Genomic DNA, 20,093 nt, shown 5'->3' with positions numbered 1-20,093 from the left:
GGCAAGAGTACTGGAGTGGGGTGCCATCGCCTTCTCTGGATGGCCACCTAGTCAGGCCCGGGCAGCTGAAGACACACTGGCTGTCCGACCTTGAGGTCTGAGTGTAACGCTGCAGCCTGGGCTCCTCTGGGGACATCTAGGCAACCAGCTGGAGAAGGACAGCCTCCACACCCCTGACCCACTGACTGGGTACCAGCGAGAGGGCACCACCCCTTCTCCGGGTCCACTCTGCTTAATGGAGATTGGGCCCAAAAGAGATGTTATTGAAGCATTTACAACCGCTGTTGTGTCCCTTTTCTGAGCCACTTTTCCTCATCACACCCATTCTTCCGATCAAGTAGGGATAATTTACAACAGGAAGTAGCGGAAAGTTGTGGGAAAAGTCTCTTGAGTGAACACGTTAACAGCTGTCGACCGCGCCTCAGCGGCTCCGCCCTCAATGACCCCCCACAGCTGCCCCGTGAGCGGCCTGACTAGAGTTGGGCGGAGGCCTTATCTCTGCAGACCACGAAGACCCTGGCCAGCTCAGCGCACTTCGCCTGACAGATAGATCCGCCTCCCGGCAGGCGCCGCATTTATCCCCCTCGACCTCCAGGTGGCGCTGGACTGGGGCGGAGCCTGCTGTCTGTCACCCATGTGAAGGGGCGGGGCTCTATAGGTGCTGACTTCTGATTGGTTGGTCTTGCTCTCGCTTTCTTTTCGTGTCCCGAGCAGGTCTTAGGGACAGCACCCAGTCAAAGCCCCTGAACTAGGCAGGAGGAAGTGTGTGTGTGTGATATGTTTGGTTTTACAGTTACCTGAGGGTGCGTAATGTTATTTTTTCTTTACGATTATCTGAGTTTCAATTTTTCATCCCTTAATATGTTGCCCCATAAGTTGACACACGAGGAAAAATTCTTGGTCAGACCCACTTGTAATAAATATATCGTTATAGGCGAACTAAGGTTAGGGTCTGCCACTCAGCCAAAACCCACTTCTTTTTTGTTTCTTTAATCTTTGACTGTTGTATGTATATTACCAGTTTAATTGTACCTGTGGGTATATTTTATTTGCACATCTGACAACTGTTTGTTAAGCTTCCACTTTCTGTCTGATGTTGAGCAGGGTTTTTGCAGTCACTGGTGAACAAAACAGACCTGGGCCCTCGCTCAAGCAGCTCACAGACACCAATCAGTGATTACACATACATGTCAAATTGAAGAACTCCTTTGTGGCAATAAATGAGAAGTGGCTGGTGCTTGGGAGAGGAGCAGGAGTTTTGAGGAAGTGTAGTACTGAGTGTAGCGGCTGCAGAGCCACTCCACAGACTGAAGCTAAATTGGTCTCATTTCAGAAGACCCACTGGGCTCTCTTGTGAAGGTGGGGAAGCTGGGGAGGAGAAGGCGTTCGGAGGTGGTTTGGCGGATATCCAGGGGCAGCCAAGATGGGCTATCTGGCCTTGTGGTTGGTCAAGGTGGAGGAAAACACTGAAAGTGTGTAATTTCCAGAATATTTTTTTCTTGCTGCAAAATAGAAAGTCATCTTCTGGGACTGGATGTGATGGGGAAACTCTGTTACTGGAGAAGATGGTCAGAGAAGGACTGGCAGAACAAATGGATAAAAAACCACCAGGGAGTAAAACAAAGGCCTGGAGTCCAGGACCCAGGGGTGGCCTGAAGAGGCAAGAGTAGGGGGAGGGGAAGTTGGCAGGAAGATGTTAGTCTGAGGCTGGATTAGCTGCTGGGAGAGTCTGGTTCAGGGGGCTGGCCATGGTGGGACATAACCCAGAAAATCATAAGCGGTGAAGACAAGAGAGTCTGTTCTCAACTAGACCTACCAGGGGAATTTCCTGCCAAGGGTAGTGTGTGTGTTTTCTCTTTGTTCACCTAAAAAGGAGGGGCAGAGACCTACACCCAGAAGAGCTCATGCATGACCTCCCCCCATGACTCACTCTGTAAATGTTCACCACACTTTTCCCCTTGAGCATTTACCATCTCCCGTCCTCCCACAATTGTTCACTGTCTGTCTCCTGCCCTAAAATGTGAACTTCCCGAGGGCAGGCACCCTGTCTCTTTCTTTACTGTATCCCCAGGGCCTGGAATATGTCTGGCAGGCAGTAGTTGCTCAACAGATATCTGTTAAGTGAGTAAAAGAAGCAGACTCTTCTTGGTCTGCAGAGAACCCTCCCTCAGTCTCAGTGTAGCGGTGAGAGCCTGACACCTCCGGCGAAGGGTAAGTTTTTCCAAGAGCGCTCTGTCGTCCAGGGCAAACCAGCCTCTGGCCCTGAGAGAAGGGGCTGGGGAAGAACTTGGTGTTTCAAAGGCTTGAAAACACTGCATCACCCATGGAACGACAGTTAGTTCCCGGGGAGGGATGCACTTGGTGGAGGGGGTGAGGTGGCCCTCCCCAGCCTGTCTTGGTCCTACCTTGGCACTCCCATATTAGCCCTCCACCCCTGAAAGTGTTGTTTTTCTGTGATGTGAAGGCTACAGTGGGGGTAGAAGTTTGGCTCAGCATTCTGGACCCCTCCTCTGACCTCTGAAGGTGGCCCTTCCCGTGTCTGTGCAGGGGAGATGAATCAGCGCCCCAAGCCTAAACAGCTCTCACCAGCCCCAGGGAGACTCCCTGGGGTGACTCTGAGCCACAGGTGTGGGGCTCAGGCCCTGGCAGCACTTGGTTCCTGCATCTCCATCACTGCAGCCTCTCACTTGTGAGTCCAGGAGGGGCCTGGTTGGCGGTGGGGGTGTGGGGGGTTGTTCAAGAACTTTTCCCTGAGGCTGAAGGACCTGAAGGGGCAGCACCTGCGGTGTCAGAGGAAGGAAGGAGAGTAACTGCTATTGACTGTTTGCTGTGTGCCAACACTCCTCCAATGGTCTCCCATTTCAATGTAATCCTTATAAGCAACCACACGGGTTAATAGTATCTTCTCATTTTGTAGATTCAGAGAATAAGATGTGACCTGAGGTCACATGCTAGAAAGGAGCAGCAAAGTACAAATGATTTTAGGTTTTGCTTCAAAAATAGTTTGTAGTATGTGCTTTTTAAAAACAAAGATGCAAATGGAGTGGACCAGGCATATTTAAGATCTTACAAGCATAGGAAACAGTAAGAGAACTCACTGGAAGTCCATCTAAAAGCAGCCTTCGACAGGCCGTGTGTGAGTCAGTTTAAGGATTGAGTTCATGTAATAAGAGAGGGTATGTTGTTTCTGTTATTTTATTTTTAGGTATGATTTTATTTACCTATGGTTGAACTCTTCTTCCTTCTCTGATTCCCTTAACACTTTTTTTTTGCCTTGTGTTTGATAGTTAATAAACATCACACTGGGCTTTCCAGATAGTGCTAGTGGTAAAGAACCTATCTGCCAATGCAGGAGACATAAGAGATGTGGGTTCAACCCCTGGGTTGGGAACATCCCCTGGAGGAGGGCATGGCAACCCACTCCAATATTCTTGCCTGGAGAATCCCATGGACAGAGGAGCCTGGCAGGGTACAGTCCACAAGGTTGCAAAGAGTCAGACACAACTGAAGTGAATTCGCATGCATGCATGCAAGCATCTCTTTGCATTACTGCAGTTTTTCCTTATAAATCCTCAGAGTTAGAGAAAGGCCCCCTGTGGGCTGCTGCTTGGGAATTGCTGCGGGGTGGAGGGGTGGGCAGAGGGGTGGGGAGGGAGTTGTCTGGCTGGGGCTACAGAGGATGTGGGAACCCGCCCTCGGGCAAGCAGAACTGTGCCTGGCCCAGAGCAGCGCCCCAGGACACACAGGTGTGGCCATGAGAGAGGAGGGTATCTAAGTCTTCAGACGGTTTTGAGCAGGCTTGTTGCCATGGGGGAATGGTGGGTCCAGTACAGCCAGATATTCTAACTTTTCCAGAGAAGAGAAGCTGTAAATCTGGATTTTTCTATGAAATCTTCAGCTGTTTCACCATTTGCAACCCACTAAATTGTTTTAAAAATACCTTGGGGGCCAAAGAAAATGACTTTAAGCCATCCTCTGTTAAACCCTCCAATTCAGTCCACAGAGTGTCTCTCTGTTGTCAGAGTCCAAATGATAAGGACTCGGCCCCTGGGGTGCTGTGTTCCTTAGAGCTCTCCTTCCCCAGAGGACAAAGCTAGCAGAGGAGACTGGGGCGGGAGCAAGTGCCGGGGTCCATGTGGGTCACCTGCTAACTCCCACCCCATGAGGTGTCAGCCTGCTGTGGGGTTGAGGAGTGAGTGTCACCTTCCCAGCCTCTAATGCCCGTGTCCATTGGCGCCAGACACCCTTCCCGGCCGGCCAGCATCTGTAGTGGGCGAGGATGAGGAACCAGGTGAAGTGGATGTCTTCTCATTAGCCCATCCCAATCCCCAGCCCGAAGAGGCAGAAACCATCCCGGGTTTGAGTCTTGTCTTGAGCACCCTGAGGCCAGGACACAGGTTCGTGCTGCCCTTTCTTCACCACTCCCCAACCCCCACCCCCACATCATGGGGGAAACTGAAAGAGATCCCCCTCCCTCCCTGGAAGCCCTGTGGGCCCTCTGCATCTTGCTTTGCCCTTGTGATTTTTTCAGGTAAATCTGCTAACAGATGTATTTATGTGTGTATGTATTTGTTTTGTGTGTGTCGCAGGTTGAGTTGGTTTTGTTTTGACATGTTGGTTCAAAATAAGATCACCCCTTTGGAAAATCACCTTGCTAAAGCCATTGACTCCACTTCGACTTGAGGGGTTTAATTGAAAACAGGAGAGGCACGCTGACACCCCACAGGCCTCCAGCCTGAAAGAGACCTCCAAAGAGGCACGTTGGCCCAGAGGAGGGTACGCGCCACTTCAAAAGCAAGGGCCAGCGAAGGAAAAGTTGTATCCCAGGAGGAAGGTTTTGCTTCAAAAGTAGTTTTTAGTACGTGTTTTTTTTTTAAAACAAAGATGCAAACAGAGCAGACTAGGCACATGTAAGATCTTACAAGTGTAGGAAACAGTAAAAGAACTCACCGTAAAAGAACTCTATCTAAAAGCAGCCTTGGCCAGGCCATGTGTGAGCCAGTGAAGGGATGAGTTCGTGTAATGAGACACAATATGTTATTTCTGTTATTTCATATTTGGGTATCATTTTATTTACCTATGGTTGAACTCTTCTTCCTTCTCTGGTTCCCTTAAGACTTTTCTGTATGGTGTCTGGTAATTAATCAGCATCACTCTGTATGATTGCCTTTTCCCCATGTATACCCTCCCATCTTCGGATGTAACCTTTTTTTTTAAACAGTCTTTTTTTTTTTTTTGGCCCCACTTTGCGTAGCATTTGAGATCTTAGTTCCCCGACCAGGTATAGAACCTGCACCCTTGCATTGGAAGTGCAGAGTCTTAACCCCTGGACTGCCAGGGAAGTCCCCTCAGCTGTAGCCTTTTGAGGGCAGAGACAACATTTTACATATATGACCAAGTGTAGATGACAAATTAGGAACTGAACTTTTTTTTTTTTTTTTTTTTGCCACATAGTGTGTGTGGCACGCAGGATCTTAGTTCCCCAACCAGGGATGGAACCCATGGAAGTGCAGAGTCCTAACGCCTGGATAGCCAGGGAATTCCTAGGAACTCTATTTTAATGTAAGATGTACCTATTTACCCCTCTAACCTTGGGAGATTCTTAAAAGAAGCAGAGAGGAGGGTTGCTGATTATTCGCTAAGTCGTGTCTGACTCTTTTGCAGCCCCATGGACCCCTGCCCCTTGCATTGGCTCCTCTGTCCATGCCAGGCTCCTCTGTCCGTGGGACTTTCCAGGCAAGAATGTTGGAGAGGGTTGCCATTTCCTTCTCTAGGGGATCTTCCCCACCCAGGGATCAAACCCACATCTCCTGCATTACAGGCAGATTCTTTACCACTGAGCCACCACGGAAGCCCAAGTTGGGGGCGGGGTGGAGGGGTGAGGGGTTGGAATCCACTCTATTTTGCCAGGTTAGTTCAGGTCAATCAGTGGGAGACAGGGCTCCAGGCAGACTTTCCTCTGGGAGGGTGAATGTCATTTGCCCTCCATATGGGATTCTATCTCTTATGGTTGGGAAAGTCTGATGATTAGATAGAAACCTCATTGTCTGCTAATGAGGGTGCTTTGTGACATGGCTTAGATAGGAAGGGTGAATGCTCAAGGATTCACCTAAGAACAGGATATAAAGTTAAGTGTGGAATGATTGGTATGCTCTCATGGAGGGCATCCTTAAACGCCCCATCCTAACATCCAGGATGATCTGAAGAGCGGGACCAAGTTCCCTTGGTGCATGTTAACAGAAGGAAGCCTGCGTAGTGAGAAATGCACTCACAGACACCTTTTGGGAGATATATTTAAAGCTCCAGGGGTGGTATGGCTCACAGGTTACCACATGACAGGGTTGGCCTTGGGAATATGGTTCCTGACATCATCTCTCTGAATTACTTTCTGGAATGAAGGTTACACAATGATAATGTTCTTCACCAGAATTTTTTTAAAAATTAAGCATAAAGTTTTTTTTTTTTTAAAGGCCTGGAAGGACCAGCACTTCCTCCAAGAGTTTCTCCATCACCTCCCTATGTGGTCCTGAACCGTTCAATTTCCTTGACGTCAGTTTCCTGGGTCAAGACAATTTGTTCACGCTCTTCAACCCTCTGACTTGCTCTGACTGTGAATAGCAGTGGCAACATCACAGTGTCTCTGTGGGGCTAACAATTGAGTTCCTGTTGGTGGGACTTCCTGGCGGTCCAGTGGTCAAGGTTCTGTGCTTCCAGTGCAGAGGGCGTGGATTTGATCCCAGGTCAGGGAACTAAGATCCTCCATGCCACGCAGTTTGGCCAAAAAAAAAAAGTTCCTGTTGAGGTCCCTCTCCATAGATGGGGTGGGGTTATGCCACTCAGGGCTCTTGCTGAAGCCCCCAGTAAGCCCCTCAGTGTGAGGTCTGGTCAGAGCTGAATCTGATAGGTGGACGGGGGACCTTCCAATCCTGTCCTGCAAGATCAGGGTGGAAATGGAGGAGCCCTAAATATTACTTGCAAACTGCAGAGTGGGCCTGATGAAAGGCCATCCAGCTGAACCGGAGGCCAAGACTCCGCCTCTTCCTTCCCTGCCTGCATGAGATGACACGTGGAAAGTGCGCAGCCCGGCACTAGGCCCAGAACTCTGGCTCAATCAGTGTCTGTTAGCCAGAGAGGCAGAACATGGGGCTTAGGAGGTGCCTCTGGAGACAGCCTGCCTGAGATCTAGTCCCTGCCACGTCCCGTGTCCGTGGCAGAATGCCTCTCTTGTTCCAGCTGTCTCATCTGTGGACAGGGGATAGTGGAGCTGCCGTACCTTTTAGGGAAAGTCATCAGTTAGGTCAGTGTGCCCAGAAAGGCATCTACCATTCTCTTTGTGCCGGATTTCGTCTCACAGAGCCTGTTTTTTGGGGAAAACAAACCCAGCTGTCCATGGCATGTATAGGTTCTATTTGCATTGACAGAGGATGAGATGGCTGGATGGCATCACCGACTCAATGGACATGAGTTTGAGTGAACTCCAGGAGTTGGTGATGGACAGGGAGGCCTGGCATGCTGTGATTCATGGGGTCACAAAGAGTCGGACACAACTGAGCGATTGAACTGAGAAGCCTAGGGGAAGGGTTATGCCCAGAGGTGGAGGTAGCAGTAGGAATTAGAGATACTATCTTGGTTAAGAATTTTTGTCTTAAATATCAGCAAATCTGGGCAATTATATCTCAACTGTGACTTTTGAAGCAGGCAAGTCAGGCTCTCCTTAAGGCAATTGACTCACCATGCCCCTTCCTAGGGCTATCTCCCTCTTTCTCCTCTCCCACACTTGGGATATTCTTCCTTTTCCTTGAAATTTTGCTGAAATTCTGCCATGTCAGCAGTGTGATAGTATGGGAAGTGCAGTTACATCACAGTCAAGCAGAAGGCTGGACTTGTCACTTCCCACCTGTGTGATCTGGGATGTTACTTGGCCTCTCAGAGCCATCCTCCTCTGAACGGATGAACTTACATTGCAGCTTTGTTGGGTTAGGACACTAAAGATCACATGTGTGAACACACCTGGCATACAGCAAGAGCTTACTGTATGATTCTTCCCTTCCTTTTAGAGCAAAGCCCTCTTGAAGAAGCCCACCTGGTTCATCACCCAGCAGCATCAGTAAGCTGGACATTCATGCATCTAACACAATAGGTACAGCTGATCATGTGTGTAACTGTCTTGTTTTCTGTTCTAGTGTTTTTCTTCGCTTATTCCCTCCCAGATGCCTTTAAGTTGCTCTGTTTGTTGGTTTCTCAAGGAAGCGTTCCATTTCCTTAGTTTGAACCGCTTCACAGACCTGGACAGTGCTCTCCAGACATGGGGCCTGGGGCTGGCGGGCTCTGAGTTCCTCCAGGTTGTGCCTGTGTGTGCAGAGCCAAAAGGCCTTTGTGAGGGTAGCTCTGTGTGTACACAACACATCTAGACAGTGACCTTGTCCAGGGAGTTGTCTCCCTGGAAAGAATATGCAGGGGAAGAAAGACCCAATCTCCATCATAAAATGGGGGCAGGAAGAGACCAGTTAGCAGCTAGGTGAGATGGGCCATGGGCAGGTCAGGGTCAGCAAACAGAAATGTTAAACAAGGGCCTCTCCCAGCTCCACCCTGGCATTAAACCCCACAGGTTGGTAATGTTTGGCTCTAGAGGCCTCCCACTGACCCCAGTCTAACTTCCCTCCACTCTTCAGTGATGGCTGAAGGCGGGGAGATAAGTGACTCCTTGAACCAGACAACCCCTAGGGAAATTCCATAGCCCCCTCCTGAGGCTGCAGTGGCTGGGGTCAGGGCTGGGATGTGAGGAGGAGGGAGGGGTGGGGAGATAAGGCCTCTGCCTTCCAGGGCCAAGGCCTGCCCTGCGGCAGGGGCCACCCTAGGGGTAGAGGTCCCAAGAAAGGCATGGGCAGTCCCTTTCCCAGCCCAAGATGGGGTGGAAAGCCAGTAAGGATAATTAGGGCAAAATGTGGGGGCTAGTGAGGCTTCCCAGGTAGAGCAGTAGGAAAGAATCTGCCCTGCCAATGCAGGAGACAGAAGAGACGTGGGTTAAATCCCTGGGTCAGGAAGATCCCCTTACTCCAGGAAGATCCCCTAGAGTAAGAAATGGCAACCCACTCCAGTATTCTTGCCTGGAAAGTTCCAAGGACAGAGGGGTCTGGTGGGCTGTGGCAACAGCAGGGCAAAGGAATGAGCTGACCTTTGCCTATGACTCAGAGCAGGTGAATCACGCCGCCCCACCTCCTCCCAGCCTCTCCTTGGCTGATCCCCCTCACCTCAGGCTCTGCCTCTCTCCCCATCCTCTTGGACTGTCTTCCTCTTGCACTTTCCTCTCCCAGGTCACCCTGCTGTGCCTGTACATCCCATTCTCCCTTCCCCTCCTCTGATGGCAAGAGCCTGGCCCTGGGCTCCCAGGACAGGCTGGCTGCAAAGGATGACCCCAGGGTGGTTGCCAAGGCAACGAGGAGAGCAGGACAAACAGCGCCCACAGTCAGGGAAGAGGGGGACCTTGGAGGATCCCAAGCCTGGAGTCCTCCTTCTCACCCTCAGCCTGACTCCCGTTTAGGGGCCCTGATCCAGGGGGAACCTTAGGCTGGCTGGCTGACCCCGCACCAGACTCCCTCCCAAGCAGCATCTGTGCCCACCTGCTGCCCTTCCCAGAGCTGCTCTTCCATCCTGGCCTCCCTAGCCCTGAGATGTTTCTTCCAGAAGACCTACCCCTTAAGGGGATGCCTAGGAGGGCAGAGCTCCTCAGGTGGTTGATTGTTGTTGTTTATTCACTAAGTTGTTGACCATAGCCCGCCAGGCTCCTGTGTCCATGGAATTTTCCGAGCAAGAATACAGGAGTGGGTTGCCATTTCCTTCTCCAGGGGATCTTTCCGACTCAGGGATCAAACTCACGTCTTCTGCATTACAGGCAGATTCCTTACCACTGAGTCACCAGGGAAGTCCATTTCCATGGGGTTGATGAGGTGAACCAAAGCCACACTGCCTATCGCCCCCCAGTGGCGGTCAGGCTCTGTAGAGGAGGGAAGAGCCTGGAGGGGCCTGGACCGCCCGGCTTGGGATTCCCAGGGAGGATTTCTAGAGGTTTTTAGATTCAGGACACAGACAATTCTTCTTCAGTGAGGGGCTGAGTGCCTGGTGGGCAAGGATGCCAACTCTGTGGGGAGGGAAAGAGACTAAAGTGATTAAGGCCTTCGGATCAGGCATGGTGCTGAAGGCATTACCCCTGAGCTGGGACCTGAATGAAAAGCCCAAGGTACACAAGTGATCTTGAGGCCTGGTGGGTAGATGCTCTCCCAGGCCCAAGTCAGGTGCCAAGTCTAAGGCTCTACTTTCAGAGAAAACAGTAGCCCTTGACACCTAAACTCTGCAAGTCAGGTTGCAAGGGTGAAGGAGTGTGTGCCCATGTCCTGAGGTTTCTGTGCACTTCCACTAAAGCTGGGTGAAGTGTGTCTGAGGACACTTGCTGGGGCTGCAGAGGATTCAGGTTATAACTGCTTGTGAATGATCTCCTTATTCCTTGGTAGTACGCCTGGGCCCCTGGTGCTATAAAATACATATTAGTCATGACCCTTAGCTTCTGAATCTTTTTCCAATTTCCTCTCCCCAGAGATGCACACTGCTAGGTGACCATTTCCCTTCCTCCTGGCAGTGGCCTCAGGCAGCACCCACCATCCCAAAGCTGATGGGCTTCAGAGGGCAATGTAATCCCTCTAAGCTCACTCCCCTACTCACCCTAGTTATGACCTCAGACCAGGCTTCAACCTTAACCTCTAAGGTCCTGCATTCAGTGAGGCCTGAAGACCTGAGGAGGGCATCTGGTACCCAGCACAGACTGCTCATCAAGTACCTTCTAGAATGAATGACAGTCCCATGCTAGGCTACATGTTCTTTCTTAATCTCTACCTTTATCAGTGCTAGGCTCTGCTTAGAGCGTGGTCTCAGACATTCAAGAGTGGCTCTCTGGACTCTGCCTCTTCAAAGGACGCCCACCCCCACCCCAGTAAGTCCCAGTTTTCCTCATGGTCTTCCTTAGGGATTCTACATGTTATAAATGTAAGCAGTCACACCCACCCAAACCTTCACAGAGCTGGGACACTAACTGTTGTTAGTTGCTTGGTCATGTTTGACTCTGCGACCCCATGGACTGCACCATGCCAGGCTTCCCTATCCTTCACCATCTCCTGTAGTTTACTGAAACTTATGTTCATTGAGTTGGTGATGCCGTCCAACCAACTCATCCTTTGTCATCCCCTTCTCCTCCTGCCTTCAATCTTTCCCAGCATCAGGGTTTTCTCCAATGAGTCAGCTCTTTACATCCAATGTATATTGGAGCTTCCAAAAATATTGGAGCTTCAGCATCAGTCCTTCCAGTGAACATTCAGGGAAATTAACAGTGCTTTCTAAAATTGGGAAACTGATTTGATGTCCATTTTCTCACACCAGGCTCTACCAAAACTGTCCTGCCATGGTGGGGGAGATGACGCCAGAGTACCCTCCACCTGTTTGCCAACACGGTCAGTGGGAGAGTCACCAAGCCCACCACCTACAGACCTCGCTTCCCAGGCAAGGCTAAGTATGCAGAGAAGATGTCAGAATCCTTGGCACTTATTAGTACTATTTGTAACTGGGAAGAGGGTCTGCAATGTCAATCAGGTTCTCTCCTGATCTTGTTCAGTTGTGTCCGACTCTTTGCAACCCTATGGGCTGTAGCCCACCAGGCTCCTCTGTTCATGTGATATCCCATGCAAGAATACTGGAGCGGGTTGCCATTTCCTATACCAGGGCATCTTCCCGACCCAGGGATTGAACCCTGCATCTCCTGCATTGGCAGGTAGATTCTTTCCCAATTCGTCACCTGGGAAGCCCAATCAGGTTCTCTACTCATCATTCTCTCTCTTACAACAGTAGCCATGGGAATAGGAGTTTCACATAGGCTGAAGGTAAGCAGCCCAGCTGGGGCCTGAACATCATTTAGTGGAGAATACAGTATTTACATTCTAGGGAAAGGAATGAGAAGGTGACTGCTCCTTGCCAGGAAAGTTATGACAAACCTAGACAGTGTGTTAAAACACAAAGACATCACTTTTCCAACACAGGTCCATACAGTCAAGGCTACGGTAGTTACGTACGGTTGTGAGAGCTGGACCATAAAAAAGGCAGAGCACCAAAGAATTGATGCTTTTGAACTGTGGTGCTGGAGAAGACTCTTGAGAGTTCCTGGACAGCAAGGAGATCAAACCAGTCAATCTTAAAGGAAATCAACCCTGAATACTCTTTGGAAGGACTGATGCTAAAGCTCCAATATTTTGGCCACCTGATGCAAAGAGCTGACTCAGTGGAAAAGACCCTGATGCTGGGAAAGACTGAAGGCAGAAGAGGATGACAGAGGATGAGATGGTTGGAGAGCATCACTGATGCGATGGACATGAACTTGAGCAAACTCTGGGAGATGGCGAAGGACAGGGAAACCTGGTGTGCTTCAGCCCATGGGGTTGTGAAGAGTAGGACACGACGACCAAACAACATTCTGGGGAAGGCATCTTGCTGTAAAAACTCCAATGGTGGGGGCTCAGTGCCAGCAACAGCCTTTCTCCCCTCTTCTCCCTCCCTCCTGAGCCAGGCAGGTCATTGGTCTCCCGGACACTGAGATGGTAGACCATGTAGGACTCACTCAGTCACGAGGCATCTGTGAGGTTGGTCTTCTCCAAGTTCAAGGCTTCACCTATGACAGCTGCCCCACCCTCACTCATAGGGGAAGGTCTTTGTTTATCGAGTGGTGGGGAACCAAAAAGAAACAGCCTAGGATCACCAGTCCTTCTGGTATCCTGGCCAAGAAATGTGGGAGGACAGCAGAGTCCCAGACTTCCCTTCTGGGAGGACAGCAGAGCCTTCCCAGAAGGGAAGTCTCTCTTTCTCTACAATAGACAACTGATGCTGTCCCTTTTCCACCTGACTGGCCATGGTTTCTTGCACTGATATGCTTTTCTCCTCCTAGAATGGTGTTCCTCACATTGTGGTTGGATCTACACCACCATCACCACCACCATCACTCAGGAGCTTGTTAGAAATGCAGATTCTCTGGCTCTGCCCCAGGTACTCTGGGGGTGGGACCCAGCTCTCCCTATTTTAATAAGCCCATGGGGGATACTAAGTTTGAGAGCCACCGGCATTGTCTCTTACACCTAAAATCCCCCAGGAAGAGACTTACTTGGTTTTCTGATCCACGTGTGGAGGACCTGTCCAGTTGCATGCAGCTTGCAGTGATGGAATGTCTGCCCAAGGAAGGTGGGCTACCCATGTCCCGCACCACCTCCAGCAGTCACCTGACCCCTGACAGAGGTGTTCAGGAAAGGCTAGGTTTGGAATCTACTGCACAGCTCCTCACAAACCCTCGTCTTCCAGAAGGTGCAGCAGGAATTCAGATGGCTCTGGGCATTACCATAGCAACTGTACCTTTCCAAAGCTGTCATGGACTACAGGAGCAGGGCGTAAGCAATGCAGAAGAGGGGGAGTCTGCTGGTGGAAGCAGCACACCCAGCAGTGGAGAGGGCTGTGACAATAAATGGAACCTCAGCACGGCTGGGATTTATGAACCTGAACCTGGTGGGATCTTGACTTCCTTGAGACCCAGGATGCCTCTGGGACCTCTCCAGGGGTCTTCCTAGCTACACATCAGCACCAGCCCAGGGGGCCCACAATGCTGACAGAATATGCCAGTTCTCTCAAAAGGTCATTTTTATGTGTACTTAGTCACTCAGTCGTGTCTGACTCTTTGCAACTCCATGGACTACAGCTCGCCAGGCTCCTCTGTCCTTGGGGTTCTCCAGGCAAGAATAGTGGAGTAGGTAGCCATTTCCTTTCTCCAGGGGATCTTCCTGACCCAGGGATCAAACCTGGGTCTCCTGCATTGCAAGCAGATTCTTTACCATCTGAGCCACCAGGGAGGCAGGTTAAAGTAGGCTAGCTCCTAAATGGTCATGAAGCAATTAAGAAGGAAATGCCCACTACAGGATGTATCCTGTTACAGGTCAGGGTTAAGGACAGGGACCCAGCTTCAAGCTTCTGGTAGGGGTCTGTATTCAAAAGCAGATGCCAAGCAGCCAGGAGGCACAGCAGGGGCCTTAGATAATGGTAGATATTCCAGCTGGAAAAGAAATCAACTGTTGAGAATTTATATGAAAATGGACCACCCAGACATGTGAGTAGTCCCTGTGGCTCTCTCCTGTCTGCTTAGGATCTTCTGGGTGCTGGTAAAGTGGGAGGCTGGAAGTTTGGAGCCTTTCCTGTGTTTGAAGACTCTGACTATACTCTTCGGCAAAGGCCAAGCAGAGAGACAGCTGGAAGGTGGTCAGGCCTGCGGGGGCCCAGGAGACACTGCTGTTCACACCTGCACCTCAGCTGGCCCAAGCCCTTGGCTGATTTGAAGCCACTAGTGCTTCAAATCTGTTCCTTTGAGTATTTGCACTCTTTGGAAGAAGCAAGCAATGCACATGAATCAGGAGGTGGGATCTTATCTGTCCTCAGGGGCAGGGTGTGGGAAGTCAGGATTGCAGAGGCAGCACCGAATCACCCATCGGTGTTCTCTGTGAGGCCCGGCCTACCTAGACCTTCCACACCTAATCTCACCACTGGTTGGCACTGACTGTCCCCCAGGACATTCCATTTGGTTCCTCTCATCTCTCTGGTCCTCCAGGCAGGCTGGGACCCCCGTCCCCTACCCCCATTGGAGCACCTTGACACAGATGTTCTTTCAGGGAAGCTGCCTTGGCATCCCTGGGGCCTCAGCTCATTGCAGGTCACACACTGGGCTCTGTAATGCATGGGAGCTGCTGGGGGGTGGGGACGGGCGGCCGCATGCTCTCCCCCAGGCACCAGGGTTTCTCCCGAGGCTCCCAGAGGAGTGCGTTTTTTTCACACCAGCTCTGGCTCCGGTTTTCCCTGCTGCTCTGGCACATCTGGAGTCTTCCCAGCTGCTCCTGCCCCTCACGTCTGGTCTTATCACACTTAGCTGCTGGGCAAGGTGTTCCCACGCGAGCCTCGACCTCCTTCAGGAGTGGGAGCCACGGAGGGAGAAGGGGGTGCGAAGGGAGTCCTGCAGAGCGCCCCACCCCTGCTCCTTCACCCCGACTGCTACCTCACGAGGCTCCCAGGTGACTCCGATCATGGCCGTGGGCGAGCCCACGACAGGCTCGGTGCAGCCCTCCCTCCTCCGACAGCGGGCCGGGGTCTACAGCGGGAGTGCGTGTTGGGGGTGGGGAGAGGCGAGAGTCGGCACTGAGGCCTCTCGCTTCATTCCAGTCACTGCCCTTTATAAATATTTATAGCAGTTCTGCTACTAAAAATAACATCCTGGAGCCCGGGGGTGGGGGGTGGGGGGGTGGGAATAAATGAAAATCACCGGGAATCGGGATTGATTAGCCTGGGTGAGGGAGCCGGATGGCACCGGGAGAGGGGAGAGGCTGCGCGAGCGAGGCCCCCGCCCCGGACGGCGCTCCCTCTGGCGGTCACCGGTCAGCGCGTCCCGCCTGGCCGCCCCGGCTCCGCGACACCCGCTCGCCTGCTCTCCTGCAGCGGCCGGAGGAGGTAGAGAACGAGGAGAAAGAGGACGAGGTGGAGAAAGAGGAGGAGGACTCGTCGGGGTTGCAGGGGCAAAGCTCGCTCGCTCTCTGCTCCTGCTTACCGCCTGGGCTGCAGCGCAGCGGCGTCGAATCGGGCGGAAGTGTAAGCAGCGAGAGAGAAAGGAAGGAGGCTATTTTTAGCCCTGTGGCCAGGGTGTGAATGTCTGTAGAACCGAGCAGAGCCTGAAGCTGTCTCTGCACGACAGAGGGAAGAAAACCTGTTGGTTTTTAAAGGTCAAAGGTTGGCAGGAAACTCGTGCCCCCATCCCGGGAAGCAGCCCGCGTGCTGGCGAGATGCCAGTAAGAACTCCATCAGCACACGCGCGCGCGCGCACGCACACACACACACACACACACACACACACGAAATTGGTGCTATTTCTCTTTTCAACCTCCAGTAAATTCTAGCAAGAACTCCATCAGCTCTCTCTCTCTCACACACACACACACACACACAACGAGATTCGTGCTGTTTCTTTTCTCTTTTCAACCTCCAGTAAATTCCCGTTGCAGAGATGAGACCATGCCCGGAGGAGAGTGATGAAGATGCTAGTTCATGCAGGACTGTGCGAGGGTGTGGGGGGTGCGCCTGAGGCGGCACCGGCGGTCCCTCCCACTTCCCACCGGCCTGGGCTCCCCTCTCCCTGGCAGGTGGCAACGTCTGGCAGCCTGCAAGCCTGGTCCAGGTGTGCAGCAGAAAGATGGACAGGAATGTGCCTCTGGGAGAACACCTCGCCTTCTTCGAGTCGGTCGGTGCCAGCTCGCTCCACGTCCCCTGTGCCTGTGCAGGACAGATGCACGGTGATTCCCGGGCACTGGTGCAGGGTCTCAAGGCAAAAGCGTCTAACATCTGCCGGGACCGGACAATGCACGGGGATGGTGCTGTCCGGCTGCTGACCTTGTCAACTCAGGACACTATAAGAGGGACAGGACTCACACCCTCCTTTTAGGGAAGCGAGTGTTCTCTTTCTGGGGGTATCTTGGGTCTTTGGAGTCTTGCTTAGGTCACAGGGTCAGGAAATGTTTACAGGAAAGAAAGAACTGTGTTTGCAGTGCAAGGCTTGGAAAGTGGTGGTTTCATGGGGTGAAGAATTGTGACTGAAGGGAAGGGCAAAGAGGCTGGTGATGTGCTGAGAAGCCCTGAATGGAAGGGGAGAAAGCCTCAGCCTCACACATAAAGTGAGCAGAACTTAAGAGTCCACCTGAGCATTTAGGCTTTTCCTTAACTTTCCGAAACTCTCCCCGCTTCCAGAGTTTCTCACAACACACCCCTCCCAGGGTCAGAGGACAGCACTAGTAGCAGAGGAGTCAGGGCTGGCACCAGGCTCCTGGGTAGTGGGCCTTAGTTTCCTCCTGTGTGCAAAGAGGGGTGGGCCAGCTGGTGGACAAGCCTGTCCTCGTCCCCCAGTTCCTGTGTGCCCTGGGGAGAGGGGCCCTGGCAGGCTCCCCAAGGGCAAGTCAGCTCCTGACTGTCTCTTAGCTGCAGCAGCCACAGCCTGCTTCAGGAAGGGCCTTGCCCGCATGCGCAGTGAGCTCAGGGACAAGCCTGCCCAGCCTGGGAGGCTCTGTGATTTCCAGGGCGGCCAGAGAATTTCCACAGCTCAGGCACTGCCCGCCTTCGGCTTGCACGATCCCTGAGCCGGGGAGACTCAGAGAAAGCAGGTCCAGGAGGGCAAGCAGGACAGAACCCAGGGCCTGGTGCAGATGGGGAAAAGTGGGGCTGTCAGGGAAAAGCCTGGAAGCTGCTCTAGGACAAGAACACTCAGGAGTGCCTGGGGAAGGTCCTTTTCTGGACCGTGGGCTGCAGCTCTGGCTTTTCTGTCTGGAAGATCTGTAACCAAGGAAGATGGTCTAACTTTTAAACACATGAGGTGGGGGGAGGGGAGGAAAGCAAAGACTAAAAAAACAAAGAGGCATCTCAAGGCTGCACCAAAGGCATCTATCCTTGAAAGAACTCTTCTCTTGAACAGATTGGTTGTCCAAGTATTTTTGTTCCTTCCTTTTAGCTCAGTGCAGACCTAGAAGCCGCAATACCTTGGAACTGGAGCTAGATAAGAGTTAAGGTCCTAAGATGGAAAAACGTGAAAGGCTAACTCTCAAGGCAATGGGCATTTGCCTGTGAGGAAATCTGAACTTCTATTAATTTTTTTTCCTTTTTTTTTTTTTTTAGGAAGTGAGAAGGTGCAGCTTGGCCAGGCACCATGGGAAACGACTTTACGGAGTTATTAGTGTGACCCTGCACTGGCGGTGGTTTGGACATCTGGAGAAAATGACAGAGGCTGCAGGGAAATCAGAAGCCAGGAGGAAAGAGAGGCAGCCCGGGGAAGTGAGTTTTGCCACCTGCATCCCAACACAGGTGACACCTGCCTGAAGCCCAGGCTCAGAGCAGTGCTGGATGGGCCAGTGTCTGCAAATGGGGCCGAGCAGGTGTACTGGTGTAGCTGCACAAAGAGAGGAGGTGCAGCGGGGCTTGTAAAGGAAAGTTCAACTTGCATCTCGTGTGCCGGGGCAGCTCTGGCTTGGGAACTGTGATGGAGGAGAGAGAGGAGGGAGTGGGCCGTGGGGGAGGGCAAGGAGCACTGTACTCACCCATGCTTCCTCTCTGGCCCGGCTCCTCCGCTAACCTGTGCAGCACAGACACAAACGACAGTCGGAAGTCACAGTCGGGGTCTCCTTGCCACCGGGGGTTCTCCTGGGGCCTCCCCAACCCATGGGCTCCTGGACTTGTTCTTTGTCTCTTCTTAGGTCAACTTTTCCCAACCAGGTTTGAAAACAAGGGGGAAGTCACATGACCTACAACCAGCAACTATGACTGACCTAACGCAGCCATGGATACACATGCCTCTCAGGAGGAAGATAAATCATATGAAAATGGAAAGGAATCCACCTTCAACCTAGGGAGCAGTTACATCAGAGGGCACAGCCCACGTGGTTCTGAAAATGAACAAGGTGAAAATGGCTTACACTTTGAAAAGAGCATTCATTATTTCCTTCCTGCAGACACATCTGCTGGGGACTCTAAATCAGACTTCTGCTCACCCTGAAATCTTGAACCATCATCTGGACTGTCAAAAGCCTGTATCTATTCTTACCAAGGACCACTGCTGTCAGTCTCCCAGACACGTACCAGCATTAAGCATGCAAACTGGATTTATAGCTCTCAATACCATGATGGCAGGTGCTAGGAGAGGTGATTCTGAAGGACACAGGGGCATAAGATGAGGCTGTGGAGTAGCAGCTGAGGGCTCTGAAGTAACATGGGGAAGTTATGTTAGCCTATGTTTCATCTGTACAGTCTTGGTTACAAGGACTGACCACCCAAAGTGAGGGGAAGGCACTCCTTCAGTGGAGCAGAATCGTCTCCCAGGATGCACCCGGACAGGGAGCCAGGGTGGGCAGGGAGAGGCCAGGGTGAATGTGGCTGGGAAGTCGGGCTGGGTCATGGGTTCTTCAGAAGTGTCCATTTGGCTCATGGTTTCCACTGAGCAGACTATGCCTCATGGGGTGCTGACCTGGTTGTGTTTATATTATGTCAGCATGATTTCGACCCCGAAGAAGCCAATCTTTCTCTCTTTCTGGTTGATAGTTATTGCTCTCTAATGTCTGGGTGACAGTAGTTGCTGCCACCTCGGTCTACAGTATTAATAAAATCTCATGCCTAGATCATGGTGGAGAAACAAAAGCTTCATCCATAAAAAACACCTGGTTTTACAACTACACCTACATAACAGCCACATGTTAGCAACAGGGGCCTATCCTGGGACCCATACAGTGTTGACAGCCAAACATCCTTTTTAAACCCTACCCATCTCTCACCCCAACTCTTAACACTCTGCCCCCGGGGATGACACCTAAAAAACCCACAGAAATGGAAATTCAGGCATTCTCACAACAAGATTTCACATAGACACACATAGCAAGAGAGACAGAAAGAAGAGATGTTGACTGGGCTACACAGGTGCAAAGACAGAGGGTCCCTGAGGCCAGCAGGTACCAGACAAGGGAAACCATGCCCAGTCCGTGTGTGAGACACAGCCTCTGTCCAGACTGAAATCAGGCCTAAGGCTAGAGTCTGTGGGCAGGGCAAGGCCCAAGGGATCAGGGCAGTCTTCTGTGTGCTTTGGGGGAACAAGGGAGACTGAGGAGAGGCCCTGGGAAAAACTATTGGGGAAGGGAGGGTATAAGGGGAGAGAGGCCAAAGAAGCAGCTGTTATGTCTTCAGCCAAGAACATTCCACATGAAAGCCGGGATCTGCCTGGATTGTGTGTGTGCGCATGCATGTGTTTGCAGGGTGTGTTTACATAAGCGTAAATCTATCTCTGTGTGTCTCCTCTTCTCTTCACCTCTTGCAGTACAGCCCTCCTGCCTCCTTCCTAGTCCCTCATCGGCATGCAAAAGTCAGTTTTCTCTGCAGCATTTCTAGACGTTTCAAATACCACTGCCCTCTGCTGCTGACCTTTTGACAGCTTTATGTCAAATACATCATTCTCA

General features: G+C 51.6%; 1 protein-coding gene and 1 long non-coding RNA gene across 17 annotated transcripts in view; one reads left to right on the top strand and one right to left on the bottom strand.

The window, feature by feature from the left end:
* Positions 1-1,835: 1,835 nt before the first annotated feature.
* On the top strand, positions 1,836-19,284 carry LOC109566322 (uncharacterized). Of its 11 annotated transcripts, none has more exons than XR_011569361.1 (7): positions 1,836-2,211; positions 2,548-2,689; positions 8,058-8,140; positions 10,897-10,984; positions 11,428-15,134; positions 15,556-16,403; positions 17,773-19,284. It is a non-coding gene; the product is annotated as an uncharacterized lncRNA (long non-coding RNA). The 11 variants fall into 11 exon arrangements; XR_011569356.1 differs by lacking the exon at positions 10,897-10,984 and adding an exon at positions 4,241-4,397; XR_011569362.1 differs by lacking the exons at positions 2,548-2,689; positions 10,897-10,984 and having other exon boundaries at positions 1,845-2,211; positions 11,428-11,557; positions 12,980-13,077; positions 13,181-15,134.
* Positions 16,066-20,093, bottom strand: part of DTNB (dystrobrevin beta) — a 241,798-nt gene continuing 237,770 nt past the window's right edge. For all 6 annotated transcript variants that reach the window (XM_070799015.1, XM_070799013.1, XM_070799010.1 and 3 more), the window contains 2 exons: positions 18,192-18,226; positions 16,066-16,383 (listed from right to left, as the gene is read on the bottom strand). In XM_070799015.1, the coding sequence (XP_070655116.1) occupies positions 18,222-18,226 (5 nt within the window). In that variant the 3' untranslated portion in view covers positions 16,066-16,383; positions 18,192-18,221. The remainder of the gene's footprint in view (positions 16,384-18,191; positions 18,227-20,093) is intronic.

The sequence above is a fragment of the Bos indicus genome, chromosome 11, assembly GCF_029378745.1.
Source record: "Bos indicus isolate NIAB-ARS_2022 breed Sahiwal x Tharparkar chromosome 11, NIAB-ARS_B.indTharparkar_mat_pri_1.0, whole genome shotgun sequence".
NCBI lineage: Eukaryota > Metazoa > Chordata > Mammalia > Artiodactyla > Bovidae > Bos > Bos indicus.
This window is presented reverse-complemented; position numbering and strand designations above follow the sequence as displayed.